General features: G+C 33.9%; 1 protein-coding gene across 4 annotated transcripts in view; it reads right to left on the bottom strand.

The window, feature by feature from the left end:
• The window catches only part of LOC145306091 (rap1 GTPase-activating protein 1-like), a 231,283-nt gene that overhangs the window by 54,070 nt on the left and 164,385 nt on the right, over positions 1 to 12,828 (bottom strand). For all 4 annotated transcript variants that reach the window (XR_013874890.1, XM_080148043.1, XM_080148037.1 and 1 more), the window contains exons 6-8: positions 6,964 to 7,088; positions 2,406 to 2,501; positions 888 to 1,928 (exon numbers count right to left, since the gene is read on the bottom strand). Coding sequence is in view for 3 of the 4 variants with exons in the window: in XM_080148043.1 (XP_080004169.1) it covers positions 888 to 1,928; positions 2,406 to 2,501; positions 6,964 to 7,088 (1,262 nt within the window). In the remaining variant the exon portion in view is untranslated. The remainder of the gene's footprint in view (positions 1 to 887; positions 1,929 to 2,405; positions 2,502 to 6,963; positions 7,089 to 12,828) is intronic.

Genomic DNA, 12,828 nt, shown 5'->3' with positions numbered 1-12,828 from the left:
AATGTGAAATCGAAAGAAATAATATTTTTCATAATCTTCACAAATTGACGTTTATTTTTTTCATATTCTGCACATAATCAAAAAATTATGTGTTTGATGTTTTATAAGTTATTGACTATCATTTTACTTCTTTAAAACAAGGATTTGCAATAAAATGTACTTCTGAAGAACAAAACCATGTGTCTGATTTAACCTATTTTTTCTGAGTAGGAAACTTTGAAAACGGATGTTTGTCAAATTTTGAAAGTTCTAGCGTGTACACTCCCTAGAAGTCTTCACTTAAAGCGAGAACGGGAAAATGCCACCCTCCATTTCTATTTGTGTTTTAAAAAGAAAAATAATTATTGTTTTTTTTTTTGGGGGGGGGGGCGGGAGGGTCATTTTCATTTGGAGGGTGGAGATACCCTCCCAAAAATAATTTAAAACCTACGGCTACTCGGGACCTATAAGAAGCTTCACTGTAACGGAGAACCATATCGGTTCATCGGTTAAAGAGATCCTTCGCTACAGACTTTGTAAAATAGGATATAATTTTTTATCTAAACAGGCCATGAACAAAAGGACCGATTGAGTTTTACTCTCACGGAAGCTTTACACTAGTCCATGAGTGAGAACAAATCTCTTTTACTAGCAAAAAAAGAAAGATATTTATCACATTGTATTATAGACAAATTTTTGCGGATATAGAATGTAGTACAATTATAGATAAAAACTAGTTTTGGTCACGGGCGAACAAAACTGGTTTTAATTTTGTGATTGTACATTTTTATAATCGTAGAAAACTATATGTAAAACGATGCATGATTTTTCAGTGTTGCTGAGAACCGGTTTTAATCCAGCGGACATTAATCGGTTTCGAAGCCATAAACTGGAATATAATTACAAACCTGACATAGAAGTCCGTTTCTTGGGAGATATTCTGTTCATTCCACTCTGATCATACTCTATACTATTTAGACTTGATGTATCCGACTCAGAATGCAGGGTACCGGTCCCATTGCTACCGCCGACAACCGACCCGTTACCACCACCGCCACCAAGCCTCGTGGTCAAATCTGGCGAACTGCTGCTCGAAATCGGCGAACTACCGCGTCCCGTTGAGCTGGTCACGCTGCCAGTACCAACACTACCCCGACCACTGTCTGACTTTCCAGTGCCGCCCCGACGAGTTTGTGCAGACAACAGACCGCCACCGCCGCGTTTACCGGTAGTTCCGCTGCTGCTGTTGTGGTGCACGGATGAATTTGTGTCGTCGCCATTATGGTCGCTGAAGCCCGAGGAACTTGATTTCGACTTTGGAATAGACTTGCTGGTGTTGTTTGAACTATTACTGTACAAGGAGCTGTTGTTGTGATGGTGATGTGACATATCAGGTACGGCCTGGCTTTTCGTCCGGTTGGCAAAAGCCTTTTTGACAGACTTGAACAGCCCGCCGGACTCCTCCGTTTTTTCCGGCTTCGCCGCGGCGGTTTCAGTCGGTGGGATGCCGAGAAAATCCGACGTCTTTGACGTCAGCTCCTCGACTAGGTTGGCCAACAAGGATGTGCGTGTGCGTTGCTCCAGCTTGCTGAACTTCTCCGCCTTGTAGCAGGCAGTTTCGGCGTTGATTAGCTTGCACAGCAACCAGTCGCGAAACTCTGGTCCACGCCGGAAGATCGGCGGACTCGGCAGGCTGGGACCGAAATAAGGAACATCTGCGCGGGCCGTTACACTGACACGATACCTTTCGCCGCCGTCTATCGGCGTGACAACTATGTAGGAATGCAGGAAATGTGATGTCACCATGTCGGGGGAGAACGGTGTGGAGCCCTCCTGGAACACGAGGCTAACGATGTCGTTGCCGATGTGACGTTTTCGTTGCAACTGTTGTGAGTCAGTCTCGGAGTAGGGCAGCAGGGTGGCCACGTGGAACATGATCTCTTTGTCCTATAGCAACATGGATGCTTAGTTTTCAATACATTTCTTAATAGTTTTTTTTCTTTACATATTATAAAGAGATTCAGAAAAGATTTTGCAATTCATGTATATTCATTTATTCGTATATGTTACTAAATTAGACATTTGCTTGCCATCCTAATATATTAAGTGGTAATAATTTTTGACATAGCAAAGTATCTCGCTAACCGCTGAACCGATATGGTTCTCCTTTACAGTGAAGATTCCAGGTAAAGTTTTTTAACTATTTTGGGGGAGGGTATCTCCAACCTACCAATAAAAAAAATTACCTACCCCGAGAAATAATATTTTTTCTTTTCTTTTTAAAACTCGTATTAACAATGGGGGAAGGGTCAACTGTTAACCCTCCCACCTTTAGTACCCCTATAGGCTACTAGGGACGTAGCCGCTGGTGTTAATTAAATTATTTAGAATGATAAATAATAAAAGATGAAAATCTAAGCATCCCTGGTGCGTGGTATAGAATGTGTATTCTCCAGTCTGTCCAAATTGGGTGTCCAATCCTCCGCGGTACCCAGAGTGTTCAGATAGCAAGACTCGGTTACCTAGATAGAAAATAAGATAGATAATATGTCTAAATTGGGTGTCTAATCCCCTTCGATATCTAGAATACTAAGATAGAATTACTTGTTACATAAAAAATATGAAATAAATAGATAATGAATCAGCAATAGACAGCAACTTTAATTTAGGAAAATAGAAATAAAATGTTTATGTGAATAAGAGAGAGAGGGACAATGTGCTATTTATTACACTAGTCTCCAAAAAAAATTTTAAAAATGTTTTATTATTAGTTTGCTTAACAACTAAGACTTCAGTGAATTTTAATTGGTTGATTCATTAAGTTAAGTGTTCAAATGTTTCAAACAATAATTTTAATCTTCAGTAGGGGTAATTTTGTATATCATTATTGGGGATGAACATCAAATAATCGATAATTGTCGTATCCCTTTATATCCCTGTACAAATTCCCAATTTCAAATTACATAACTACAGAATAATGAAAAGATTTAATTCTATTATTGGCGAATCAGCTAAAAAGTATTTTTTTTACATGATTCTTTCAGAATAAAAAATGCTTTAATTGTAAAAGATAATTTTGCTAGTAAATCAATCAATTTGACATTTGACAATCGAAAAGAGAATAGTTAAGGAATTGGGGAGAACAAGTGAGCGTTACAGTCCGACAAACAGACAGAACACATTTTAAAGCAGCTGCGCTACTAAAATTTAGATCAGTATTCAAGCAGATTAAAAGTTTTTCATATTTTGCAAATTCGACGATTTTTGAATAGATCATTTCGCAAAATTTGCATTATAGCGAAATTTTTATTTTGAATTTTTTAATAAATTATGTTTAATTAGCTTATATTTGCAAACTCCGAGATAACAATTTTCGTTTGTTTGTGTGAGTGTGTGTGAAAGTGTGTGTAAAAATGCAGAATAGTTGAAGAAAAAGAAGTTAAGTGCAGGAAGGGACTGTTTATTATACTAGTCCCCAAAGTCTTTTAATATCGTTTTCTTATTCAAATATTTAACAACTTTAGGGACTTTTAAAGAATTTTGATTGGTTGGCTCATTTAGTTGAGCGTTCAATCGTTTCAACCACTAATTGTAGTCTAAATAAGGGATGATTTTGTGTATCATCATACATAGACGTCCAAGGGGGGGGGGGGTAATGGGGCGATTACCCCCCCTCCAAACGAATTTGGGGCCCAAAATTTTTTTCATTTTACCCCCCCTATTTAAAATTTACCCCTACCTTGGGGGTGCCCCCCCCAAAATAGAAAATCTCTAACAAAAAAAAATTTTGCGCGCTTCGCGCGCATTTTTAATACTAAATTTTTGATAAAATTTAAATCACCCCCCCAAACAATTTTACCCCGGAGGTAAATTTTGGGGGGGGGGGTAAACAAATTTTACCCCTGCCAACAGATTTCAGGGAGGGTAATTACCCCCCCCAAGCAAATTTTACCCCCGGGGTAAAAATTTTGAGGGGGGGTAAAAAAAATTTGCGGCGTGCTTCGCGCGCTATTTTACCCCCCCCCCCTTAAAAAAATTTTACCCCCCCCCATAAATAAAAAGCTTGGACGCCCCTGTCATCATAGGGGATGTACATCATTTTTTTGGCCATTGTCTTATCCCTTTAGATCCCTGATTATCGCTGAACTACTAAAAGAAGATATTTAATCGTGTATGTTTCATACAGCGTTTTTGGCTTCCATAATATCTAACTAGGTGCCTATCTATCTATCTAAATAATTAGATAGATATAAAATGATAGATAGATAAGAAAGAAGATTCATGACGCTACTTGATCGTGTGTGTCTCGTACAGAGTTTTGGCTTCCGCTACATAAGAGTTTAATTAACAGCTTTTTCATTTGTTTTTCTACCAATGATCTGTCATTTCATTTTGAACCCCTTCCAATACACAATAGAACCCCTATTTCTAACCACTAAAAGAATATTTATTCTTTGAAATAATTTTTGATAAACTTTGTATAAATAAACAATTTAAATTTTGCAGAATATTTATTCTAGTTCTTGTGGAACAATCACTATAGTATTATTTCTTTTCTAGGAAAATTATATTGAATCTTTTATGTTTGAATACATGTAAAATTAACTTGAAATGTATTATTTCGACTGTAATTTAATTAGCAAAAGCATGTTGATTTTGTTACCAGTAGGATATAAAAGCAAAATTCTATAAAAGCATGCTGAAACTGATTATGTACACAAAAGCATTTTGCAAGAAAAACTAGTTTTTCTTCATGTTGCATATCTCTAGTAAAGAATTGATTGTGTTGATGAGTGAGATAAAAAGTGTCTGTAACTGTCGACGCTTTAATTAAAGTATTGATTTATCACTTTATGTCCCCTTTTCTATCATGTATGTTATCATAGCATGCTTTATAATAAAATAGAAACCGACCGATTACCCCAAAACGCACATAGACCTCAAACGCATTTTTAGGTTAGAATAGAAGATCCCCACAGAATAGTGCCCCCTTCCCCCCAAATAGGGGATTTATCCTGTAATAAAGAACGATATCGGTTCAGCGGTTGGCGAGATCCTTCAGTACAAATAGACAGATAGACATCCTGTTACTTTATTATAAGGATTATGAGCACTGCTTCTATGGATTTTGTCAGCCTTATTTTATCTAAAACAGTGTTGGCTACTTTTAGTGCATTTAAAGACAGGGATCTATAGGGATGAGACAAAGGTCCATAAATGATTATAAACCAAATTACCCCTACTAAAGATAACATGTATTAGTTTAAACGTATGGACACTTAACTTAATAATCCAAACAATAAAAATTCAATAAAAGTCCCCAAAGTTGTTAGCCGTTACGAATAAGAAAACGTTATTATAAATTTTGGGGACTATTGTAATTAATAAACAGCACAATGTCCCCTCCCTCCCTGATATAATAGACAAAATATGTCCTCGTTCAACATTAAAAAAAAAACTTGAACTAAATCTTGAAAAACCAGTTTTAAAATCCTTGAAATGAACACCAATATGCACTTTTCTCAGATCCTAATGGACAAATTGTTCTTTAAAATTTAAGGTCAACGCCCATGCATTTTTCTTGCACAATAGCCAAGCATTTTTTGTTATTGAAAATGTTCTAACAATAATCAAACAAAAAATGTTACTAAAAATATGGATCATGATAAGAAAACGAAGTAGCGAGTTTAGTCGTATTTTAACAGTTGCTTTTGATAGGTTATTTTAGGTTAGGTAAGGTAAATGTTAATGATTACCCCACAGGGTAATGATATGGCCCCACAGGGTTAGGGTCCCCCGCAGGTGCTAAAAATAGGAAAAAAGCTATTTTTGAAGAAACGTCTTATAAAATGTGCTTGCCTTTTCAATAGAAATTGCAAACCTAAAACTTTTTTTTCAGCCTACATCTTTTTTTCATATGTTAGGTAGTGCAATTTTCAGATATTTATGCTGCGAAACTGTTCTATAGCTGTAATATTTTGTCCGTCTATTATCCTCTCGTGAAAATGGGAAGTAATTTACTCGGTTGCTTGATATTTCAAATATTTCTACGTAAAATAAAAATACTATTCAATGTTAAACGTAATAATCCTCGTTTTCTAAAATATTTTATATTTTTAAAGTAATAGGTATATTTTTTATTATTTGTTAATTCCATATTTGTAAATAATTAAAAACTGCACAGTGTGTAATTGAAGTGGTAATTAATTGTTATTTAAACCCTTTCCAGGAAATAAAATATAATATTTGAAAATTTCTGATTCAATGATTCTTTAAATATCCTAATTATATATGAACTTAATTAAATACACAAATTTTAAAATAGTACATTGTTAATATTTTAAATCATTTAGAATAAGACGCTTTACGATTAATTGATGTACATCCCCAATGATGATATACAAATTCAACCCTTTTGTAGATTAAGATTATTATTTGAAAACTTTGGTAATTTGAACTACCAATCAAGATTAAATAAATTTCCCCAAAGCCAGAGTTAGAGAGCTACCCGTCAAATTTACAGTTTAATGTACCAGAGATTTAAAAGGATAAGACAATTGCCGATAAATTGATGTACATCCCCGATGATGATACACAAAATTACTCCTTCTGTAAATTACAATTAGTGATTGAAACGTTTGGACACTTCAATAAGTAAACCAACCAATTAAAATTCAATAAAAGCCCCCAAGGTTGTTAAGGTAACGAATAAGAAAACGTTAATATAAAACTTTGGGGAGTAGTGTAATAAACAGACCAATGTCCCCTCCCTCCTTAGGTATAATCAGCCGTATATAATATAGATGTGGTGGGAAATATAATCAATCCACCGATAATTATTAATTAATATTATGACATTATGATTGTAAATAAATAGTAAATTACTCGATGGCGGAGTGTCCAAGATCGAGGCGGTTGTATGATCTTATGGATAAATAAATGATTTTTTTTTTGTAATAAACAATATTACCAATAAAAACATACCTAAACTCTCCATGAATCTCTCCATAGCAGGACCATGTATCCTGTTACCAAACAGGGCTTCCTCTGTGGTCTGTCCGACTCGCTGGTAGATGACGCCAAACTTGAAATTGTTCACTAACACATGCCTGAAATATTCAATTAATTAGTTTTTAGTTGCGACTATTGTTACGGATATAGAGGGGGAAGGGGTTCTCTAACCTGAGGGCCCTGTGCCGACTTTAATGGGTCTTTGAAAATCAACCAATAGCGTCAGTACTATTAACACAGCCAAGTCGCTACAAAAGAGCAGAAAGCAATTTGCTAGTAGATGTAGAAGGTCCCCAACAGGGGGATCCAGGTAGTGGTCTGGTTATATATCTATGTTTATAGATTTATTGGATGGACTACCAGAGAAAGTGAGTCATAGAGCAGATCTACAGTAAGCTTACAAAATATAGGTAGATAAAAAAAGAGGAAGAACGAATTGATAAATTGATAAAAAATAGGAAATCACTAAACATTTATGTGTTCTTTGTAGCATGACCAACAGTCAAGTAAATCATTGTATATATACTAGGTGGTAAAAGTAATTGGTAAAGTTCACAAAAAATCGATAAAAGCTGACTTAAAATCAGATGACCTATAAACGAGGAGGACACATTCAGTAGTTTATTGACATTACCCGCTAAATTTAAACAAATTGTTTTTTCGAATTAAAAACAAATGATTCAAGTATACTAATGCTTCGCTTCTTTTGATCATATTCTTGTCCTATTTTAAAAATTCTGTGTAATATTATATTTTCATTGTTTCATTATTAATATTATTTTACTATCCTGTAGCTGATAAAACATTTAACTTCACTTCTATCAATTATCATTTCAATTGAATATTGAAAAGAATAGGAGTGTAATGAATTATTTGTCCCCCTGCGGGTATTCTTAACCCCTTCACTATACCCCTGCCTTACTATTCATTCTAAAAACAATTTGTATTAGGAATAATGGATAAGGAATAGAAAAAATCAATATTTTTCGAAAACAGGATGTGTGTTTCAATAGATTAAAATCTCGTTGACCGATAAAACTGATATGGTACCCTTGGGCAGGGTTTAGACTATTTTAGGAGGATAGAGCGTGTAAACCTTTAAAAAAAACAGAAAATAAAACAGTCTTCTTCCCTTTTTAATTACAAACAAAATTTCAAAATATCTGAACTGATATGGTTCTCCTTTATAGTGAAGCTTCTTATAGGTCCTAAGATGGTTTTAGGTTATATCATTTTTATATTTAAGTCTGGGTATGGGTATGGGTTTAGGCTATTTTTTGCCCTTCCATATGCCTTTGAATATAGAGCTCCTAGATGCTAGTGGCGCAGCTGCTAGTGAGAGAAAAAGCAATAGGACAAAACAATCATATTGAGAAGTATTATGCCTTTATCCCTGATTTAAAAATAAAACTTGATGAAGGTGTAATTGGCCCAGAGGTTTATGACTGAAGGCAGGGTCAGGGAAGGCAGGGATATGATATCTGAATGCAATTTTTAAAAAAGTAAACAAAAATTTTTGTGGAGGGGGGGGTATATTTTTCTAGGGGCAATTTCTCTTGGGAAGGAGGTAGTTCCCTCCCCCAAAATAGTTATAAACCTTCCCGGGACATATGAGAAGCTACCTTGTTAAAAAGAACCCGATCGGTTCAGCGGTTAGCGAGATCCTTGGGAACAAACAAACAGACATCATTATAAGGATTTCTCGATCTTTTAAGGCTTACTTACCATTAAATATGCTTGTTCTAGTTATATTGATGGTATAATACTTGCACGATGCTGTATAAATTTAGAATAAAAACGTAGTAAAGTAAGAAAAATTAAAAATCTTTTAATTAAATCGCAGTTTTGTTAATTGCAGCTTTTACAATATGAATGGGTTATTTTACACAATGTATGCTAATTCTAATTCTAATTTATTTGATAACCCAATCTTTATAATATTATAATCCTTTATCAGGTTCTCCTTAACAGGGTAGATTCTCATAGGTCCCAGGAAGGTTTATAAATATATTATTGAGGGTGGGACACCTCCAACCCCTCTAAAAAATGAAGAAAAAAAATTCCACCCCCCAATAATATTTTTTGACTTTTTCTTTTAAAATCTAAAATAAAAAATTAGGTTATCAAATTCGACTCCCTCCTCCTCAAGTGCCTCTAGAGGCCTCTAGGGGCGTAGCCGCTAGTATATTATAAACTAAAAAAGAAGGCCGTTTTAGAGTTAGAAATACAATAGTAATATTTTTAAAAATATATATGATAATATCTTTGCATACTTTGTCCACATCAGTATGTAAAAATTATTTTCGTATTCATTCGAAACCGATTAATATCCGATGGATTAGAACCGGTTCTCATACTAAAAAATTATGTCTAGCGTCGTATTATAGACAATTTTCCACTAACATTAAAAATCAATAAAAAGAATCATAAAATTAATACCTGTTTTGTTAGTCCGGCCCTTCAGCCCCTCGTGGCTAACAAAACTGGTTTTAATCTTATAATCTTTTATTTTAATATCCACGGAAAGCTGTCTACAATAAGTTGCGATAAATAACTAATCTCCATTTCATTAGTATTTTATGAAGATTTTTGATCCAGAATAATTTTTGACCCTACCTATGGCAAAATTCAATTGTATTGCCTCAAGTCAAATTTATGCTTTACGGTTTTTTGTTGTTGGTTGAATCCAAATATTCAGTTAGTGAATCATCAAAAAACCTTCCACTTTATTTTTTAAGCTAAAAAATATTATTTTCTTTTTTTCTTCTTAAACATAGCACTTTTTATATCACATGAATACGTGAACCTAATCATAATGGTATTAAAAGCGATTATTGATTTTAAACTTTACATGATTTTTCCTATAACAGTGTATTTATAAAGCCTAGCAACTCTATAACCTTTGCCAAAAAGTCCGTACGTCCTACCATTTCAGATCTTCGCATTTATGGATGTTGTCATCCTTGTTTGTTATAGAATAACAAACATTCAAAAAGAATGTTATTCAAAAAATATTTCATAGCAAAATAAGATTCATTTAAATTTAATTATGTTCTTTTTTTACACAAATCCTCATTTTAATGAGAAATTTTTTATTAAAAATGCAGAAAAGCCATAGAAAAAGAAATTAATTTGTCAAAGTTCAAAGATGCAGGAAAAGTAAGGGTAAAAGTTATTCACATAAAAACATAAAAAAACCAGGGAGGGAGGGGAAATTGGGCTGTTTATTACACTAGTCCCCAAGGTCGCGTAATAATATTATCTTAATCGTTGGCTTAACAACCTTGGGGACTTTTTATTAAATTTTGATTGGTTGGTTCATTTAGTTAAGTGTCCAAACGTTTGAACCACTATTTGTAATCTACAAGAGGGGGTAATTTTGTAACATCATTAGGGATGTGCACTAACTTATCAACCATTGTCTTATCCCTTTAGATCCCTATATTTTATCATAATCAGCTAATTGAACAAATAATACTCCTTATTTCGGTGATTTCAACCAAACAGCCCTAACCATCGCTTAGCCTTTCACACGAAAAAAAGTGTCAAAATAGGAGTTAGGACAAATACATAGGTGAAGTCCTTGATGGAAACTTAATGTATCCCTCATTGATCTATCCCTGTATCACTACGAAACTGTGTAACGTATGAAAAAGTTACGCACATGAACACATAATATCTTTGTAACCTTTGATCTTTATTTCAAGTCAGAATTGCACAAAAGCGCGGCATCCGCAGCCATATCAAGTCACAACTGCGAATAAGTTTTGCATAAGTATTGTTTTGCAGCTGTCGCCGATCCAACTTTTAAATCCGTTCTATGTTTCTTTTCCATATTTACATCCATTGAAAATAAAGGTAAAGTTAAAATCTCACAAATGGCTTCAGCAAATGCTTTTTAGGAAAGCCCTATTTTTTTTATATTTTGATGTTGAATATAAAAATTAAAATATTATATTCTGTAGAATTTTATTAATTCTGGTAGAAAACCTTCAGAATCAGTCAGTTGGAATAATAGTACGTTTCATTCAAAATAACAATTTTGCTTTGAGAAAATTTTAATTTCTGTATTTTTGGTAAAATATCTATAATACAATAGGGTATATACCTACTGGTCATGTAATAAATGTGTTTTCATCACAGCTCAGAACCGAATTTTAGCCAGCTGAAACAAGCAGTGATGGAAAGTATTTTACCATGTATTTTTTTGCTATTTCACTATATTTGCTGGAAAGAAAACTAACTAAAAGTGAAATAAAATGAAAGTGAGAGGTTTTGAAAAGATAAAAATTATGCAATTAATTCATTTCAAACTAAATTATTCTTTCATTACACTCTTAGAATCTTCAGGAATAGGTCACTAAAAGATAATTTGGGTATAGTCCCTTTCGTTGTAACACCTCTTAAGGAGCGTTTCGTCGTATTTTCACAGTAGCCTTTGATAGGTTATTTCAAGTTGGGATATGTGATTGCCCCGCAGGGTTAGGAAATTGGCTCCTCCACAGGGTTATAGCCACCTGCAGGGGCAAGAAATAGGGGAAAAAGCTACTGTGAAACTACGACGAAACGCCCCTTAAGAGACGTTGCCACGAAAGGGACTATACCCGATAATTTAAACACCCCTCCCCCCACCCAAAGCATCTGTGCCATTAAGAATAAGGAAATAAGTAAATGAAAGCAGCTTATACCAACAACAAAATTAAATCGAAAAAAATCACGAAACCAATACGTAATTTCATGTGTCGTTGGGGGCCAAAACTTATTCAAATTGACGACTTTTCATCTGTCCCCCAAATATTATTTTAGATATATTTTGCTTGTTAATTATACCCTATACCTGATTAAAACCCATTTTAATGACAATTTGAAATAGTGCAAATAGCCTCGATTCAATAAACTGACAAATGTTATTATTTTTAATTATATTTGTGTCATCCCATTTTGTGTTCTAAACAAGGACATTTTTATGCTAAAATATCTGTGTGATTGTGTACCTAAAAAAAGCTCAGAAACTGTGCATCAATTTATTAATAGTTTTTATGGAGGAGACATTGTTTGTCTATTACACTAGTCCCAAAAGTTTTATAGTAACACTTTCTTATTTGTTGGCTTTACAACTTTGGGGAATTTTATCGAATTTTTATTGGTTGGTTAATTAAGTTGAGTGTACAAACGTTTTAAGCACTAGTTGTTATCTACAGAAGGGATAGTTTTGTGTATCATCATTGGGGATATACATTAATTTATCGGCTATTGTCTTATCCCTTTAGATCCCTGGTAAAATATATGGTAAAACAAATAGGGCTGCGGAAACCTTTTTCATTTTTAAAAACTTTACAGAAACTTAATTTTATTTACTTTGCAAGGAGCTCAAATCTTAATGGGCTATTTTAACCTAACCTAATAATACGACTGTGAGAAATGTATGTTCATCTGCTGTATAATCTTGTTTATCTCATCCTTAATTCATTTTCAGCCGTTAAACAAAAATCATTGAAAACTAGATGTCCATTTGACATGAAAGAGTTTCTATAAAATTGTAGAATAATGTGATATTTTGAGCTATAATGTTTCATTGTTTGAATGCTGATTCCTATATAAGATACTTATGGTGTATTAAGAGTAGAATATCTATTTTTATGGCTGTTTTGCTATAATTCTCGAATTAGTGTAAAACACTAGCGGGGGAATGGGTTAAATAACTGTAACTTTCCATCGCAGTGTCCTTGTGCCAACCCTCAATGGGATCATCGAAAATCAACAAATGATGTCGCTTATATTAACACTAACAAGTTGCAGAATATATTTTGGTTGCAGACGAAAAAGGTCATTGAAAAA

This window comes from Acartia tonsa, chromosome 2 (genome assembly GCF_053477335.1).
Source record: "Acartia tonsa isolate MP-2025a chromosome 2, ASM5347733v1, whole genome shotgun sequence".
Taxonomy (NCBI): Eukaryota; Metazoa; Arthropoda; class Copepoda; order Calanoida; family Acartiidae; genus Acartia; species Acartia tonsa.
The sequence above is the reverse complement of the archived record's forward strand: the minus strand, read 5'-3'. Positions and strand labels throughout refer to the sequence as shown.